Source organism: Micromesistius poutassou (genome assembly GCF_964030765.1).
Source record: "Micromesistius poutassou genome assembly, chromosome: 14".
Classification (NCBI taxonomy): Eukaryota; Metazoa; Chordata; class Actinopteri; order Gadiformes; family Gadidae; genus Micromesistius; species Micromesistius poutassou.
This window is the reverse complement of record NC_140284.1, coordinates 5,410,318-5,429,912: the sequence shown is the minus strand read 5'-3', so window position 1 is coordinate 5,429,912 and position 19,595 is coordinate 5,410,318. Positions and strand designations below refer to the sequence as shown.

Genomic DNA, 19,595 nt, shown 5'->3' with positions numbered 1-19,595 from the left:
GCTTCACCAGGCCACAACCCCCAAGGTGAAAAAGTCATATACTTTAGTGTATTACAAATATATTTGAAGTATACAAAAGTTATTACGAGTATACTTTGACTTTTTGTGCTTAATTTAAAGTATGTTTAACGTATGTACTTTTCAAAAGTGTACTTCACAATAAAAGTCATTAAGTTCAACTTTAATGTCCTCAAAAATAAGTACACTAATTCTGAAATACTTGAAGTGTTATTGCATTGTACTTGTAAAAAGTGTACTTTATTGTAAATTGTACGTAAGTGTACTTAGAAGAAGTATACAAAATAGCAAAGTAGAAGTGTATTTAAGTATACTTACAGAAAGTTAATCTCAAGTTGTATTACAGTACTTTGTAATACACTATTAAAATGTTTTATTAAAGTGTACTTCAATTTCACTTCATCAGAAGTGGTTGACCCTGACCACCATCGTGGGGTTAGACTGCCCCGGTTGGCTGCCCCAGCTGCTGGCGCCAACGAGACGATCGTCCTCCGCCCCCCTACTGAGGCCAAGCCACCGGGCCGTAAACCTAACCACCACCGCGGGGTTAGGCTGCCCCGGTTGGCTGTGGCTGAGGAGGCTGACGGCCAGGAAGCCTGGATGATGGCGGCCCACTCTGACACCGTGTCCCTCCGTGCACGGGCTCTGGGTGCCACCGCCTCTACCCAGGAGGCTTCACCAGGCCACAACCCCCAAGGTGAAAAAGTCATATACTTTAGTGTATTACAAATATAATTGAAGTATACAAAAGTGATTACAAGTATACTTTTACTTTTTGTGCTTATTTAAAAGTATGTCTAACATGTGCTTTTAAAATGGGTGTCGTTAAGTTCACCTTTAATGTCCTTGAAAATAAGTACACTAATTCTGAAATACTTAAAGTGGTATTGCATTGTACTTCTAAAAAGTGTACTTAATTGAAAGTGTATTGTAAATTAGAAGTGTATTTAAGTATACTTCATCTCAAGCTGTACTTAGAGTGTACTTGGAAAAATTATACAAAATAGCAAATACGTGGTAATCTAGTCCTGTGTAATACACTATTAAAATGTTTTATTAAAGTGTACTTCAATTTCACTTTATTAGAAGTGGTTGACCCTGACCACCATCGTGGGGTTAGGCTGCCACGGTTGGCTGCCCCAGCCGCTGGCGCCGACAAGAGGAGGGTCCGTCGCCCCCCTACCCCCTACTACCATCGCGGGGTTAGGCTGCCCCGGTTGGCTGTGGCTGAGGAGGCTGACGGCCAGGAAGCCTGGATCAAGGCGGCCCACTCCGACACCGTGTCCCTCCGTGCACGGGCTCTGGGTGCCGCCTCGAGCCACGAGACTTCACCGGGCCACAACCCCCAAGGTGAGAAAGTCATATACTTTAGTGTATTACAAATATAATTTAAGCAGGGCTGCACGATATATCGAAAATCTATCACCATCGCGCTATCAACGCTTGCGATAGACATACCGCAGAGATTACTTAAACTTCGATAAAATGTAGTCTACGCCAGAGAGAAATTATGCAAAATTGTAAATACGTGGTAATTTAGTGCACTTATGAAAAGTACACTTATTTCCAAGTCCTTTGTAATACACTATTAAAATGTTTTATTAAAGAGTACTTCAATTTCACTTCATTAGAAGTGGTTGACCCTGACCACCATCGTGGGGTTAGGCTGCCCCGGTTGGCTGCCCCAGCCGCTTGCGCCAATGAGAGGACCGTCCTCCTCCCTACTGAGGCCAAGCCACCGGGCAATAGCCCTAGATGCCCTCGTGGGTCTAGGCTGCCCCGGTTGGCTGCCGCAGCTGATGGCAGCAACGACAGGATCATCCTCCGCCCTACTGAGGCCAAGCCACCGGGCCATAGCCTTAGCTACCCTCGTGGCTCTAGGCTGCCCCGGTTGGCTGCCCCAGCCGCTGGCGCCAAGGAGAGGATCGTCCTCCGCCCTACGGAGGCCAAGCCACCGGGCTATAAACCCCCAGGTGAGAAAGTAGTATACTTTAGTGTATTACAAACATAATTTGAGTATATAGAAGTTATAACAAGTATACTTTTTGTGCTTCTTTTAAAGTATGTTTAACCTGTCCTTTTAAATAGTGTCCTTCACAGTAGATCTAAACGATCCTCTGCGGGACGCCCCGGTGAGCTCCGCGGCCTCCTCCCGCCGCCGGGCGCTCAGAGGCGCCAAGGCTGGGATGGAGCGCTGCCAGTCCCATAATGGCCAGAGGTCCCAGGCCCCAGGCAGCCTGCCAGCCTCTGACGTCGCTGAAGGCGTGGTGAACAGAGGTAAGTACTCATCCACCCCCATTTTGACTCACTCACTTTTCCCTATATTTATGATATAGTAAACTATATAGGGAACGAACAAACGAGAATTCGGACACTACGCTGAACATTTCCGAACGTTATTTGCGTCAGTAAAACACGACCGCATTGCATTGTGGTATACGGGAGTAACATGTAGGGCACATCGTATGTTCACTCAAATTTTTGGTATTTTATTGTCCACTATATAGTGAATGAAATTAACCACTGAGAATTCAAACACCACTACAAAATGGCGAGCACCCTATATAGTGTACTATATCCGTGATAGGGAACGATTTCGAACACATCTCCTGAGTGTGTTGTGATGGCTGGCTTAACCCGTGCACATTGATTACTCAATGCACAACAGGAGTCTACATTATTACGTGATTATCGTTTAAGTCAAGGTCAGAACACAACCTTGAAGAAAGCTTGTTCTGCAGACTTTGTAGCTTGCGGTCCTCCCTTTCATTGCATGCTAATGCATGATCGCCAAGTAGGCTACAACCCACAATTATAGAAAGTCAAAAGTCAGTTTTATTAAAGTGTACTTCAATTTCACTTCATTAGAAGTGGTTGACCCTGACCACCATCGTGGGGTTAGACTGCCCCGGTTGGCTGCCCCAGCCGCTTGCGCCAATGAGAGGATCGTCCTCCTCCCTACTGAGGCCAAGCCACCGGGCAATAGCCCTAGATGCCCTCGTGGGTCTAGGCTGCCCCGGTTGGCTGCCCCAGCTGATGGCAGCAACGACAGGATCATCCTCCGCCCTACTGAGGCCAAGCCACCGGGCCATAGCCTTAGCTACCCTCGTGGCTCTAGGCTGCCCCGGTTGGCTGCCCCAGCCGCTGGCGCCAAGGAGAGGATCGTCCTCCGCCCTACGGAGGCCAAGCCACCGGGCTATAAACCCCCAGGTGAGAAAGTAGTATACTTTAGTGTATTACAAACATAATTTGAGTATATAGAAGTTATAACAAGTATACTTTTTGTGCTTCTTTTAAAGTATGTTTAACCTGTCCTTTTAAATAGTGTCCTTCACAGTAGATCTAAACGATCCTCTGCGGGACTCCCCGGTGAGCTCCTCTGCCTCGTCCACCAACGCCGCTGCCGCGGCCTCCTCCCGCCGCCGGGCGCTCAGAGGCGCCAAGGCTGGGATGGAGCGCTGGCAGTCCCATGACGTCAAAGGCCCGCCGGCCTCTGACGTTTGTGAAGGCGTGGTGAGCAGAGGTAAGTCCTCGCCCACCCCATTTACCCCTGTGCAGGAGCGTCTGAGGAACGGCAGGCTCCACCAGGAGGAGGTCCGGGGCCAGCCCCCCCACCAGGCGGGGGAAGAGGCCGGGCTCTCTGGAAAGCGGCAGAAGAACGGGGGCCGCCGTTTCCCCAACCAGAGTCCGACCGCTGAGCCCAAGCTGGAGGAGGTGCTGTTGGATAGCAGAGGTAAGAATGGCATCTCTTACACCAATAAACTAATTCAATGTAACTATCTTTTTTTTTATGATTGAGCCTGCATACCGTAAAACTTAAATTAATAGCCCGGGCTTTTATTTGTTTCAATCACTGAACTCAACCGGCTTATGTTTGGGACAGGCGTCTATATGGAACAGGCCTTTAATTCCTTTTGATTTTCCTTTTGGTCCACTGATTACAACTGAAAAGTTGGTAATGCTCGGAATTACTTCTGTCTGATGTTGTCGTGCGACCCTGACAAGGCGTCTAATTGAGACCGGCGTGTATTTTTCAAAACGTGTGTGTATGTAGATGAGCCGGCCGAGGGCAGCCCCCAGCGAGACCAACAGCCCCCCGTGCTCCGCCCCTTTCCAAAACCTGAGCTGGCGATGACTAAGGGCTTCACACTCATCAGCTCAGATGACTGGTGAGACACACACACACACACACACACACACACACACACACACACACACACACACACACACACACAGAAATTGTCGAAGCAATCCAAACTTGTGTTTCATTTTACTGATCTGCTGTGGTTCTGAACGCAGGGAGAAGAAGATCGAAGGGCTCATGGTGCTGCGCAGTCTGGCCCAGAACCACGTGGACACGCTGCGCACCAGGCTCCGCGACGTCTGCGACGCCCTCGTGCAAGAGGTAGCTCACCCTCTATGGGCCTGCTCACTGGTGCTCTCTCTCTCTCTCTCTCCATCTACCGCTTAACATGGAGCCAAGCACCTGTAATTGTGGGTGGGTGTGTGAGTGGGCGGGCGGGCGTCTGGGTGTGGACAGTCCGTCACTGTCTGCAAAGTGTAAAACAAACTCAATCCTGTCTACAGCTTAGGCTATATGCCCTGCTGTGTGTACAACCATCCCAATCAATTCTCCACCATAGAACAAGTGGTTGATTCGACGTGAACAAAGTTAGCGAAACACGACCTTGATGAAGCGAGGAGTGTGAAACGTACTACAATGTAACGCATGCATTGCATGCGCTTTTCAAGACCCTCAAAGCCCTTTAGAGAGTGAGAGCGGTGTTTACCAAGTTTGTGTCTGTCTGTGTGTCTGTCTGTGTGTCTGTGTCTGTGTGTGTGTGTCTGGTTCTCAGATGAAGAACCTGCGTTCGGGCGTGTCCCGTGTGGCGGTGTGCACGCTGGGCGTCCTGTACTGCCACCTGCAGCAGGCCATGGACCGGCAGGTGGAGGCCACGGCCAGCGTGCTGCTGCACAAGGCGTCCGAGAGCAACGCCTTCATCCGGCAGGAAGTGGACGCGGCGCTGGGCCACATGGTGCGGCACTGCACGCCGGAGCGCTGCATCCACGCCTTCCTGGTCGGGGGTTTGAGGTCAGGGTGCTGCACACACACACACACACATGCACGCACGCACACAACGCAGACACGCACACGCTGTATTCCGCCTTGTTATGTTTTCTACCACAGTGCCTTTCTCCTTGGGTTTTTTTAAAATCTGTATTGCAAGATTTGTAAAAAAAAAATAAATGACAGTATATTTGTTAAGTACATAGAATCAGCAAACGCAGATGCAAACGCAGTGTCCGATGTGTTGTACACGTGTGTATGTGTGTAACCAAAGCTAATTTCTAACGCCTTGAATGGGCATTGGTAGTTCAAACAGTCATTTAAGGTACAGGTTACTATGGCTGTTCGATTATGGAAAAAATCATAATCACGATTATTTTGGTCAATATTGAAATCTCGATTATTCAAACGATTATTTTTGAGTTTGAAAACATGATGCATTTATTCATAATTTCTCTCCAAAAAAAACACTTTGTAAATGAGAACTTGAAATTTCCCCTTCCCAAATATACACAGAATGGTCAAATAGAAAATAAAGTCCAGATATGAATCCAGCTGTTCTGCAATTTCTATATATAAAAAAAAAAAAAATAATAATAATTATATATATATATATATATATATATATATATATATATATATATATTTTCAATAGTTTCAACTCGATTATATTAGTTTGGTGATCGTTTCACTCTGAAATCGAAATCGCGATCAAAATTTGATTAATCGCCCAGCCCTACAGGTTACATTTTAAAATCTGTGCATTGAGCAATAAGACAAGAACAGCTTCTCCATCCATGACGGCACACAGACAAACATACAACAGAAAAAATAAGACATCTAACCAGGACTTAAATGTTGAAGAAATTGTTTCTAAAATCCTTTATCTGCTTTGGACTGGCAGGTAGGATACTCCAGAGGTCTAGCCTATGTTTCCTTATTTCCATCCGTTGTGTATTTCTGTCCTTTGTGTATCTTTGTTTACGTCCTTCACGTTGAGATTGTGTGGTGTTGTCTTCAGTGATTTGAGCGCGGTGGTGAGGAAGTGCGCCGCCCAGCACCTGGCCGACCTGCTGGAGAGGGTGGGCGCGGCCCGCCTGCTGTCCGGAGGGAAGGACGTGACGGGCAGACTCCTCCCGGCCGTGGTCAAGCTGTCCCTGGACCCCTCCCCGGAACCCAGGCACGTAGAGCCCCCGGTGACGTCCTGTGTTGGGTGAAGGCTTTGGGCGTCTGTCCAACGGCTCGGTGACGTGCCGCTCTCACTCCTCCCCCTTCAGGTCCTTTGGCCGCCGGATGCTGCTGCTCCTGTCCTCCCACCGGGACTTTGACAGCCTCCTGGAGAAGCACATCTCCACGAAGGACCTTTCTGCCACCCGCAAGATGGTCAGCGGTCTCAAGACCAAGGTACGGAAGGCCCCGCCCTCTCGCCCCCGCCGTACCGCTTGGTGACACGTCTTGTGAACGTTGTTGTTGTTGTTGTCGTTGTGTCAGGGTCTGGGTGAGATGCCCCAGGCCCCGCCCTCTCGCCCCACCCTACCGCTTGGTGACGGGTCTTGTGAACGTCCGGGTGAGATGCCCAAGACCCCGCCCTCAGCTCGGGGCAGAGGCTCGCTTCCCAGCAGTGGCCCTGCCAGGGCCTCGCTGCTTGACAGGAAGCTCCCTAAGCAGACAATAGCCCCCACCCCCACCCCAACCAACACCACCACCACCCGCACCAACACCACCAGGTGAGACTCCTCCCAGACACATGACAGCCACCTTTTGAAATATGTTCGTAAAATTAAAACACTCACTTATGCTATTAGGTCAGCTCCTTTCTCTCGGGGTCATGTTCCAGAACACACATGATGGATTTTGTTTAGAAGTGTCTCTGCTATATTTATTTATGCAATTGTTTGTTTTCTCAACTTCAAGCTAACTTTAAGAATATCTTTGATCTTATTTCCAAGATCATATATATATATATATATATATATATGTAGTACGTATGTATGCAATTTCATGACATAATATTTTGTGATACCATACAGGGCGCCCGACACCAGCTCCAAAACTCAGGGGCACAGTATCGCAGACAAGACCGAGTACATCCGGCAGCTCAGCGCTCTGATGGAGTCCAAGGACTACAGGGAGCGCATCAAAGCCATCGATCAGCTGGTGGCCGACTGCCAGGACAACCCCAGCGTGATCGTCCACAGCCTATACCCGGTCCGTAAAACAGCCCCGCCGCTCGTAAACCCCCACTACTTCTCACTCGCCCCTTATCCCCTTTCCTGGCGAGACTACCTCTGTCCCCTTTTTGGTAATCTGTTCCCCGCGTCTCCCCCGCTCCCCCCCAGGTGTTTGACGCCCTCAGAGACCGCCTGCAGGAGTCCAACCGTAAGGTGAACCTGTACGCCCTGGAGTCTCTGCAGAAGATGGTGCGCCTGCTGAAGGACGACCTGTCCGGGGTGCTCAACCACCTGGTGCCCGCCATCGTGGACAACCACCTGAACTCAAAGAACCGCACCGTGTACTCGGCCGCCACAGGGGCCCTCTGCGAGCTGGTGCTGAACCTCGGTGAGGGTCCCGGTGGGGAGCTGTCCGGACCATGGTCCAGTCTGACCGCGGTGTTGTCCTTGTTGCTGTTACTCATGTGTTCTTCCCTTCCCCTCTCCAGACGGCAGCCTCCTCCTGCAGCCCTTCTGCTTCAAGGCACAGCTTCTTAGCGGCCAAGCAAAGGTGGATCTGATCGAGAAGGTTGCAGGTTTGTTAATGGCTAAAATGTTACTTTTTTTAAATTTTCTAAGCAATGATGTTAGAAATAAGCACCAAACATACGTATACCATTGTGTGGCCAATGAAGAGCCATCTGATACACTGTGCTTGGCCGCCAACTTCTCCTCTGTCTCTTCCTCCTCCTCCTCCTCTCCTCTGTCTCCGCTTGTCTCCCATTCTTTTGTCTCTTCCTTGGTTTCCTCCTCCTTCTCTTCCTCTGTCTCCTATCCGCCCCCTTTCCCTCCGTTTCCCCCCCCCCCCCACCCCAGAGCTGGTGACGGAGCTGTACCCCCGCCGGCCCCAGCTGGTGGAGCAGAAGGCGCTGCCCCTGCTGTGGTGCGTGCTGGGCCCGTCCAGCGGCAGCATGCTCCGGGCGACCACCAGCCTGTGCCAAGCCCTACACGACCAGATGGGGCCCGGCCTGGTCAAAAGCGCTGCCTCCCAGCCCCCGAACGTCGGCAAGGACCTCGACAAGTTGTTGAGAACCATGGCCTGAATAAAAAAATGACGTAATGACGGGAAAGACGACTTTTACTTGAAAAAAAGAAATGTTCTGCATGTCTATCAGAGCCTGCACTTTTTTATACTGTTAAAGAGAAAGTGTCTTACTTCTCACGAGCTCCTTGACTCTGGACCCTTAATATCTCAGCGAGACGTCCTCCGGGCCACGGGCCGTACAGGGCGGCCCTGCATCATGCTGGTTTTCATCAGGTCTCGCAAATCCTCCATAACCTGCTCTCTTTGCACTTTAACAGGAAGCTTGTGTTGCCTTTTAACAGCTGGCCTGTCGTTATCAAAGCCAGGATTTTAACAATGCAATCCTAGGATCGTACGGTAGCCCAATCACAATGCACCGTTGCAAAATGTAGGAAATGCACAGAAAATAATAGAGCTTGAGTGAGAGTGCATGTTGATCAGCGCCCCGCTGATCAACATGATCAACTTTATGGGGGGAAAGAAGCAACAGTGGTGGACCATACTAAACACCCTATCCATTGTATGGGTCTGTAAAATGCTAATCAAATCAAATGTATTTATTAAGCACATTTAATAACAAGGTGAGGGAGGGGGGGGGGATCTTATGTTTTATTTATGTTTTTGTTATAATGCACACCGTTGTTTTTTTTACTGCAGTTTATGAAATAAACAATGAATTAATGCCTGTATGAGGTGTGTGTGTGATTGCAGAGACTTGGGTGGATTTGCATGCAGCGTAAGGGTATTTGTAGTGGGTTAAGAACCCCATTTATTACGGCACAAATTTTGGGTGATCTGAGGTCCCTTTGCCTATGTTTGGTGTGGTGTGGGAGGATATTATATACATATCCTCTATTCTTTGTATGTCCATTTACAAAAAACTGTTTAAACAGTTTCAGGAACTGTTAAAATTGTGAAAAATGGCCAATAAAGAGTTGACACATGCGAATGTGTGAATCAAGTGCGAATCAAAAAAGCGAAAACCTTCAGATATTTATTCAAAAATGAATTTATTTAATCAGGCTTATTATCCAACGAGCCCCATGTGAGGGAGACAAAGTCGAAACAGATTAGCAGACAGACGGATGAAGACAAGGGTAACTGAGTTACTGACATATTAGTAACATGCAACGAAAATCACAGTTAACATCCCCCTCATAGGACACTACATGTGCAACTAATCCTACCAGGTTCATCGGCAATGGTTACTGTACACAAAGCTCTACAGACTGCCAGGGAGGACCACTGATTTCATCATAAGACCCCTTAAGCTATTGTGCATTTCATAAACCTCCGCTAGACTCATGTACTACGATGATGATGATAAGGTGCAAAAGTAGTTGGTGACATTGCCTCATGGAAAGGTCTTATTGGACAATTCTGTTAGTGCACTAAATGATAGAGCTATGTAAGGCAAATTTAATTAGATAGCGTTGACGCGACAATGGTAAGGCAAAACTAATTTGTGGGGACGGAGGTGGGGGCTGGAGGACTGACACCACCCTCGCTATCTCGTGTTACCGGACTAACACTCAAATGCATTTCTGAACACTTGTGTTGAAAGATCTGGGATGGAGCTCATCGGAATGCTTGAATGGCATACACGGTAGCTCCAGTGCTACACCTCCTCCCCCTGCACCTCCTCCCCCTCCCTCATGAGGGGTAGGAGGTAGGTCTGCCTGCCAGGGAAGACCTCCAGGCGAGCACGGCAGTATGCGGTCATCTTGAGTGGGAAGAGGGGGCAATGTGGATATCACCGTGTGATTATTGGGCACACCTATCTTGGCGTGTGTGCTTCTTATGTGTGTGTGCGTTTATGTTTTGTGGCAGATTGTATGAGGGTTCGGATACTGCGGAGGACGATGGCAGTGGTGCAGCTCACAGCTTGGGCTGGTTGGCCAGCTTCTTCTTCAGGTTCTCCGCTATCTTGTCCAGGAACTCGAAGGTGTTGAGGTAGTCTGCACGCGTCACACTGGAGAAAGGAGACAGGAGATATGGGACATGGGAGAGGGGGGGACGAGAACATTAAATTAGACAATTCTATCACAAAAACTGAAATCAGTGAATGTTGTTATGAAGACCACACACACACACACACACTACAAAACCAATGAAAGCCTAAAGGCCAATTTACACCAGAGCCGTTTTAGACACGTTTTTTTAGTCGGCCGTCCGACTTCAGCTAGAGATAGAATCCATTCAAACTAGTGCACTGATTTACACCGGCAGCGTTCTACGCCCGTCTCACGGCCGACCAAAGCTTAACTTTACGCTTCACTTCTATTTTCAAGCGTTTCTGAAGCGTCTCGGTTATGACGTGTGGGCCTATTATCTGATGAATCTTGAAAATATAGCGAAATAAACGGCGGCGGTGTGAACTGACACGCCTACGTTACGCTCGCGTCTCTCTCTCGCCTGCAGTGTAAATTCCCAGTAAGGCACAGTGGGGTGGGTGAACTTGACTGACTGGTTCATATTTGCAGCGTCATATCACATCATTTTAATGAAGCAAACACACAGCACCGCGCATGCAGCGGCGCAGTAGATATTATCATTTTTTATAATTTACTTTTTGCATTTTTTGTGCTTGATGATAGAGAGAGATAGACAGGAAGGTATGGAGAGAGGAGGACATGCAGCAGAGGACCCCGGGGAAGGAATCGAACCTGGGTCGCTGCGATCAGGACTGTGCCTTTATGGTACACCCTCTCGCCACGCCCCGGCGCAGTATTTTTTTCTGCTATTTCGTACAGGACGGGAGTCTCTGTCGGCGGTGGGGGTGGTGCTCACCCTGCGAGGCCTTTGATGCAGATGGCCAGGTCCTTGGTCATGAAGCCCGCCTCGATGGTCTCGATGCAGACGGCCTCCAGGGACTCCGAGAACACCCGGAGCTCCGCGTTGCTGTCCAGCTTGGCCCGGTGGAGCAGCCCCCGCGTCCACGCAAAGATGGAGGCTGGAGAGATGGGACACACACACACATTAATTTACAGTTTTGTTGGATGAGAGCCATGTGGGATTTATATCGCTGCACTATAAAGGGACCCTGGGGCCCAAAAAACGATTTTTATTTCATGTTTCTATCTTGAGCCTGGGCCATTCACTATTTCCCTCGGGAACAATAAAGAAAAAGTAAATTAAAGCCATGTGACTTTGTCATGGTTCAAACGGTCTGCGGCACGGTTCATCGTTCTTATACAACCTAAGCGAAGAGCCTGGCTTGTCGGAAACCAGTCCTGCCATCATTAGACTAGGGTTATTAGACCAGGGTTTATGTCATTTGTCACTGTGTGTTGTCCCTCGGTCTTTCTACACAGTTCAGGTTCTGTCTCTCTTTCTGTGCCCTGTGACCGACGGACTGGAATTACTTTAATAATTGTATCTGGTTTTAACCAGCTGCTTTTCCAGGGACTCCGGTTTCCAATTAGCCTCGTTCCCTGGCTGGGATGATTGTGATGTAGTCAACGTGCACCGTCCAGGTCAAATAAAATAAAGAGCAACTCCTCCAGGCGTCCTCATGTAGCCCCTTGCTGCGGCCCTGGCGCTCTCTTACCGATGGGGTTGGTAGATGTCTCCTTGCCCTGCTGGTGCTGCCTGAAGTGGCGGGTCACCGTTCCGTGGGCCGCCTCCGACTCTACCGTCTTCCCATCCGGACAGAGCAACACGCTGGTCATCATGCCCAGCGAGCCGTAGCCTGGAGAGCCACACACACACACACACACACACACACACACACACACACACACACACACACACACACACACACACACACACACACACACACACACACACACACACACACACACACACACACACACAGTGGGATAAATGTATTGTGTCCTCGGAAAAAAGATTATACAACAGATTAATATTAGAAGATGCAAACAAATTGAATAACAGTAGTCGGTAGCATGTACAAGTAATACAGTATAAACATTAGGGATGTAACGATACTCATTTGTACCGAAAATTGTCTGTATTTTTAGCCATTAGTTTGATACAATTTAATAAATCAAAATCCAATTGTTTAATAAAAATAAAATAATAAAATATGCTGTACCGAAAAACATATCGAACCGTGACTTAAAAACCGAGGTACATACCGAATCTTTTGTGTATCGTTACACCCCTAATAAACATTGCACGCAAACTACTCCCTGGTACAAGCAACACACACACACACACACACACACACACACACACACACACACACACACACACACACACACACACACACACACACACACACACACACACACACACACACACACACACACACACACACACACACACACACACACACACACACACACGGCAAAGCTAAACCAACCTCAAAGATGAAAGAAGAGACAGAATCGAATAAAGCATGGCAGCCTATTAACTCAATGGAATAGACCGTGGCGGAACAGAACGTTCCGAATTTTTGCATCGTTATCTTTATAATTCAATTGGTTCCAAATCCGACTGGTTCTGGCAGCAGGCGGGCGCATGCTGCGGCGGTCGAAAGGCCATGCACCGCTTCAGGTCGGCTCCTTAAACCGGCGTGTCCAGGGACCACCGTAAACGGAGAGCTTATCCCTGTGCCTACCTTGGGCCACGGAGTCCGACTGCACGTCCCCATCGTAGTTCTTGCAGGCCCAGATGAAGCCGCCGTCGGACTTCATGCACTGGGCCACCATGTCGTCGATGAGGCGGTGCTCGTACCAGATCCCCTTGGCCTCGAACTGAGCACGGTACTCTCTGAAAAACCAACACGGCTCACAATTTAGCATCTGATTGTCCGTGTTTTTGTCTGATTGTCCACGTGTGTGTGTGTGTGCGTGCGTGTGCGTGCATGTCATGAACGGTATGTTCATGTGCAGGATACCGTCATAGGTATGATGTGTGACTAGCCAAAAGGTTCTGTCGGTGTGCAGGAGTGCACACGTTTCCCCCCCGGAGGCCGTACTTTTCGTAGATCTCCTGGAAGATGTCCTTGAAGCGCCCGTCGTACTTCTTCAGGATGGTGTTCTTGGTGCTCAGGTAGAGCGGCCAGCCTTTCGTCACGCCCATCTGGAAGGAGCTGTGTGCAAAGTCCCTGATGGAGCTGTCTGTGTTGTACATCCCCAGGGCCACGCCACCGGATTCTGGAGAGCAGAGACAGAGAGAGTTAAAGGGTGCCGTAGGGGGTAAACGTATAAAAGAGGAGCAGAAGAGAGATTAAACAACCCCCAAAATATGGCCGGTCCCTCTCTGCTCCCTCCCTACCCATGCAGTTTCTCCTCCAGTGAGAAGCGTTGCAGGCAAGGCGGACAATTCAGGGAAGAGATAGGTAGTCTGAGATAGAGATAGTCTGATTGGTCAGAAATGATCCGGGAGCTGCTTCAATTGTGATGTGCAGTGCATTCAAATAGCGAACTAAAGTGTGTTTAAAGAAAGTTTTAAGAAAGGTTAACTAAAGGCAACACTCCTAGAAAAACGTAAAACACTAATCCAAACTAATCCAAAATGCATGCAGTGTGGTCTGGGCTGGAGGACACGGCATGTTATCACATGCAGACACATTCCATTACCCATTCAAATTCCAATCAGGCTCACTGAGCTCTCTGTGCTCTCTGTGAGGGCCTCTTGGAATGGCCATTCCAATTAAATAAAACATTTTTTTTGTATCAATCAATTACGGTTCATGACATTACATATTGATGAATGCCATTCAATGAAGATCCACAGGTATTCTGTCTGCATGAGTCAATTGCTATACTTATTCTCCTGGGTCTATCTGAGCACTCACTTTGCCGGCAAACCTTCTGAAACTTAAGAGTTAGACCAACACCAAGCATGTGAGATCTTACCCTTAAACTCGTACACAACGTAGTTGACCGGCTCTCCCTTCTCTGGTGTGTAGGTCATCTCCACTTTCCCTGGCCCCGGGACCACAAAGTCTGTGGCCTTGTACTGTGGGACAAAAATGAAAACATATAAGTAAGTTACATTGAATACATGGAGAACAGTAGCCTCTCCATCCTACAAACATGAATGAACACTGGGATGAATGAACATTTTAGAAAAACAATTTGAAGCTTAACCGTTTGAATTGGACTAGGATGTTATTTTTCATAACAGTGTTACATCGTAACCCAGGTATGACCCCCCCCGAGTTGCACACTAGGAACTACCTGCAAAACCACTTGGAAATGTTACACCTACTTGTTCATGTGGATATTCCAAAAAAATCCATATGCTTGCAATTGTTCAATTGTAAAGAGAAATAAACTATAAAAATAGTAGCCCCCTTTGAAAAATGGGCAGGCATAACGATTGATTTTCTGAAACTTCGATAGCATTTGATGAAATGATAACCAAAACCAAGACATGTTTACCTACAGGGATGTGGAATGACACTTCACCTGGATTGCTAACCTTTGAGCATGGCTCTGTTGACTTTAGCTTAGTACAGTCAGGGAGCCAGAGGGTACGGGCTGCTGCAGGGTTAATGAAGTCATTGGACCAGTGGGGCTGATGGGATAAAGTCGGTCCGCGTGCCAACGTCACCGGCCAAAGGGCGACTTATGAATTGTAATAAATGACTTGGTCTCTCCTGACAGCACAGCCCCTCACTGGCATCAGCAAGATAATCCTTGGGAATATAAAGGGTCTCAAAGCCTATAATCTACAACTCCCATCTAAAATAACTTTGCCACTCCTGTCTGGGATTAATAACCCAATTATCATAATTTAACGTTTTGATCGTCATTTGTTCATGTACAGCCGTTTTTAATGACAAAAAAACCCATGACGTGACATTATTAAACAGTATGTGAATTCACACCAGCAACACTTTACTATATCTGTGTGAATATTTCGCACGGATAATGCGCTGATGTGAATGGACCTTCACCTGGCAATAAAGCTTACGCGATACGTACACGGCGTATATAAGGTCATGATTTAACTCCTCTTGGAGGTGAGGCCAAAGATAAAGTCATATTCCACTGCACTCTATTCTGCTCTCTATTCGGTTCATTTGCAACTCATCAACAAGGCCGCCTAGCCCCCCCCCCCCCACCCACCTGATCTCCGTGGGCGTGCCTGCCGATGATGATGGGCTTCACCCAGCCCGGCACCAGCCTGGGGATGTTCTTGCAGATGATGGCCTCCCTGAACACGGTGCCGCCCAGGATGTTGCGGATGGTGCCGTTGGGCGAGCGCCACATCTGCTTCAGCTTGAACTCCTCCACGCGGTTCTCGTCCGGCGTGATGGTGGCGCACTTGATGCCCACGTTGTAGCGCCTCACCGCCTCCGCCGCCTCCACCGTCACGCGGTCGTCCGTGGCGTCGCGGCTCTCCATGCCCAGGTCGTAGCTGGGAGAGGGGGGAGAGGGGGGAGAGGGGGAGTGGGGAATGTGTGAGGTTTTTCTTTTTTGGGGATGGATGGATACACAATTGTGTGCTTGTAAAATGTGTATTGTGATACTGATATGTATGCTGATACATATCAGTATCAGCATATGGTGATACTGATATGCTGTATGCTGATATGCTGTACTGATATGTGTGTGCCTTTAGACAATCAGCCACAAGTATTTTGAACTGTAGCAAATTACTTCTCCTGCGACTTACAAATAAACAACTCCTCTTCCTGTGTTTAAGAACCTTGGACACCAAGCCATAAGTGTCGTTGTTTGTAGAGATAAGCAGTCTGTATCATCAGTGAGTTACCAAAGGGCCCTTCTCAAAGCTGGTACTAATTCAAGTTAATATCCAAAATGAATTAACTTGTCATACGATATGATAATATAATGATCAGCACAAAATGGATGACTGTGAAAATGGTCCACTTACCCATTTTGTACTGATCATTATATTCCATTTATCATGCAATATATTAATAAAATAATGATCAGCACAAAATGGGTTAGTGGAACATTTTCACATGAACTGTGGAGGTCTAATGTAGTGTCTCATTAACAAAGCTACTTTTTGGTAAGTGGTGTCATTGAGCAGTAGAAAAGAGCCTTCTCGCTCTGGCTAATCAGAGTGTTTTTATCATGGCACCTTTCTGTTCTGCTTTACACCATGGTTACCGAATGGCAGCCATGAACTTGAGGGCATTCTTAACCTTTCACCCAAATAACCCTGCCCTTTCAGCCACAACAGTGTAGAAACCAACAACGGCGATGTCATAACTTATGACATCACCGTTCTTGGTATATATATATATATATATATATATATATATATATGTGGGTGCATGTGTGGGCGAGCGTATGAGTGTGGGTTTAAACCTAAAAAAGGAAATATAATGTCTCTCAATAAGAAAGAACATCTACAAGCTCTAAACGTTTTGTTTAGCTTATGAACCAAAAGCACTTTACGAGGAAACAAGACTGTAAACTGAAACCACATTTAAACCAGTTATACGGGGCCCTAGTAAAACACACCATTCTTTTAGGGTCAAGGGTTAATGTAGCGGGTAATGCAGTGATTACACCCTAGCACTCTCCTCACACTTCAACAGAAGGCCACAAACATGCCCATCCTTGTGACCCGTTGCCCTGGAGGAGATCCGTCTTAAAATTATTTCCACTTTGACCTGGCGCGCCACATGACCCAACACACCCACCAATCGATTTACAGCACAGTCGAAAAAGACAGAAGTTGGTTTGTGTTTTAAAAGTGCCTTTAACACGCTTACAATGTCCAACCACGTCCCAAGTGAATGCTCCTGAATTTAACCAATATATCATGTTAACCAACATAAAAAATAGCAAACACAGGCACTACAGCAATAGACGCATGCATATTTTGCTTTACTTCTTTGTCATAAAATGCATATTCCCCTGAGCCTTCTCCTGGCTCCCACTATCTCCAGGGCAGTCAGGAGAGGTGTTCCTACTATGAGGACACATTGTGCCCAGGAGATTCTGCTGGAGGCTGACCAACACTTACATCTCTTACTTACTTAACAAGTTTTCCCTGCTTCCCTGATTTAACTATTACTCCAAGTAGTGTTGACAAAATGTGCTATGCAATAGTCCTCTCATCTATGGAATTCATGCCGTGTGTTCCCACAAACACAGTTCCTGTGTGACCTGTTTTACGTGTCGTGGGTACTGGTGATGAATATGTGTAAGCCACCCACACCCACACCCGCACCGCCAAACAACTTTCTTTGTAAATGTCCAACTACCTGGTATGACCTAATAGGAACCACTGCAGAACAGGCGAAGGGTTTCCAGTGGGAACATGTAGTGACAGCATGGCTCTTCTTCACTGCATGTGGTCTACTTGTGCACCCAGCAGGGGCGCAGTGTTGTTGGTTACCTGTGCATGTCCAGCTCCAGGTATGGAAAGATGAGCTTCTCCTTAATGAGTTCCCAGATGACCCGAGTCATCTCGTCTCCTTGCATCTCCACCACGGACCCCGCCTTGATCTTCTGGGACATCTTGGGAGCTGGCGGGGGACAGAGGGAGTGTGTTTATATAGCTTAATGGCTATTAAAGGCTAATAAATTAAGTTAAACAAAACCAAAGAGGCTAGAGGAATATGTATTGCAAGCAGTGAACATTATATTACATACAGGAAAACATGTGGGTTTACGTAAACCGGTGCAACAGTGCAATTGCGCAACGCCAAGGGTGTATCTGAAATGAATGAACTTCATTCATAGAGCATGTCTAAAAGAGCAATGACTCAGCATAGCTAAGTTACTTTTGATCTGAACTGCCTTATACCTGTCAAAGTCTGTCAAAAAAAGTATAATTACAGGCCTTTCGATTTGGAAAATATATGCATCATACTTTATGTTTAAAAAAAACATCTATAAAATGGAAAATAGTTTTCATTTCATTCAGTCAGTCATTTTTATGCAAGGTGAATTCAACACGTGTTTACATATTGTAATGTATAATTTTAATAGAACATGCAGTTACATGACTGGAAACTTTGTTGAAGAAGAATCAGTAGATCTCATGTGTTGCATAACTCTGGGATAGGGTGATCGTCGTATGATGGGGAGGGGACTGCACCACGACGGTCATGAAGTTCAGGGTCGGTACGAAATGTTAGACACCATCACCAAAATAAATTATGATCATTATCACTACATATCAAAATAAACATAAGTACAAAATACATATACAAAAACATACGTAAGACAAGGGAGCTTGATCAAGATAGGGGTCCAAAGGGTTTGAAAATGAGACGCACCACACAATTGGAAAGACAGTCCGCAAATTGCATTACTGGTTTATGCATACAAAGTTTTTCAGATCAACCTAATGCATTATAGTAATTAATTCGAGTACGAGCTGAACAATAGGAGTAACTAAACTGACGGGTTAGGATTAGGTCACGTACTGTCACGTCACCATTTCGATGTGCTAGACTCATGTAAACAACCATTTGCAACATGGTAAATGTACCTACCTTTTTAGTTTTATTATACAGAAGAGCGTCGGTGAATGGTCGAAGGAGGCACTGATGTCTTAGCGTCTGCACAGGACTAATGAGCGCAAAGAGGCGATAGAATAATTACACTGCTTCCGCGATCTCTCTCCAAATCAAATGACATAATCTCAACCAATCAGAGAACTTCACCATGTTCCACTGACTAATAAAATGAGACCACACCGTTGTATAGGAGGGGCTTGCTGAGGAAACTACTGCAATTGGCCGGTTGTGCAGCACTCACACAAAACAAATTATTAATTTCTGGGCAGAAGCGCAAACCAGCTTCAAAAGGAAAATGGACTTGAATTTTTTTATCTGCATTGAAATACACATTGTAGATTAAAGCGCCATTAATTGAAAAAGTTCATTATTATTATTAGTTAATATTACACATAATTTGCCTATTCTACCTGACAGATTAGATAAATTACGACGGCTGTAACATAATTATAAATGTCAATGACACGTATCTATGCTAAGTGCCGAATATATAATTTCAAGAACGTGTGACGTAACTGATGACAGTTCAGATAAGTGTTCCAACGTGTCAGTCCACTGCACTTCGCAGTAACGGCCACCAGATGGCGGAAATCTATCGGTAAAGGCATGCGGTGTCAGTTCAGTGCTCTGCTGCTGGATTTGCAAAAATCTATTGGATTACTCCGATTTCAATTCAATTTAGATTTGGGTTACCCTTTACACACAAGCGTGCATATTCACTTTTACTAGTCAGGCTCTGAATGAGATACGCCTACTTTAACAGTATGGTCAGGCCTACGCATTGTTTTCGTCACCGACGTTCACTCGAATTTCCCATGAAGTAGAGGGAAATCAATTGGATTTAAA

The 19,595-nt window shown here is 46.8% G+C and overlaps 1 protein-coding gene across 2 annotated transcripts; it reads right to left on the bottom strand.

The window, feature by feature from the left end:
- Nucleotides 1-9,311: 9,311 nt before the first annotated feature.
- idh1 (isocitrate dehydrogenase (NADP(+)) 1) lies at nucleotides 9,312-18,881 on the bottom strand. 2 transcript variants are annotated; one of them, XM_084478706.1, is made up of 10 exons: nucleotides 18,726-18,765; nucleotides 18,230-18,319; nucleotides 17,621-17,750; nucleotides 15,367-15,658; nucleotides 14,149-14,251; nucleotides 13,266-13,443; nucleotides 12,906-13,057; nucleotides 11,871-12,011; nucleotides 11,111-11,273; nucleotides 9,312-10,292 (listed from the first exon to the last, which is right to left on the bottom strand). In XM_084478706.1, the coding sequence occupies exons 3-10, from the start codon at nucleotides 17,740-17,742 to the stop codon at nucleotides 10,199-10,201; spliced, it is 1,245 nt and encodes a 414-aa protein (XP_084334832.1). In that variant the 5' UTR covers nucleotides 17,743-17,750; nucleotides 18,230-18,319; nucleotides 18,726-18,765; the 3' UTR covers nucleotides 9,312-10,198. The 2 variants fall into 2 exon arrangements, with proteins under 2 accessions (XP_084334832.1, XP_084334831.1); XM_084478705.1 differs by lacking the exon at nucleotides 18,230-18,319 and having other exon boundaries at nucleotides 18,726-18,881.
- Nucleotides 18,882-19,595: the final 714 nt, after the last annotated feature.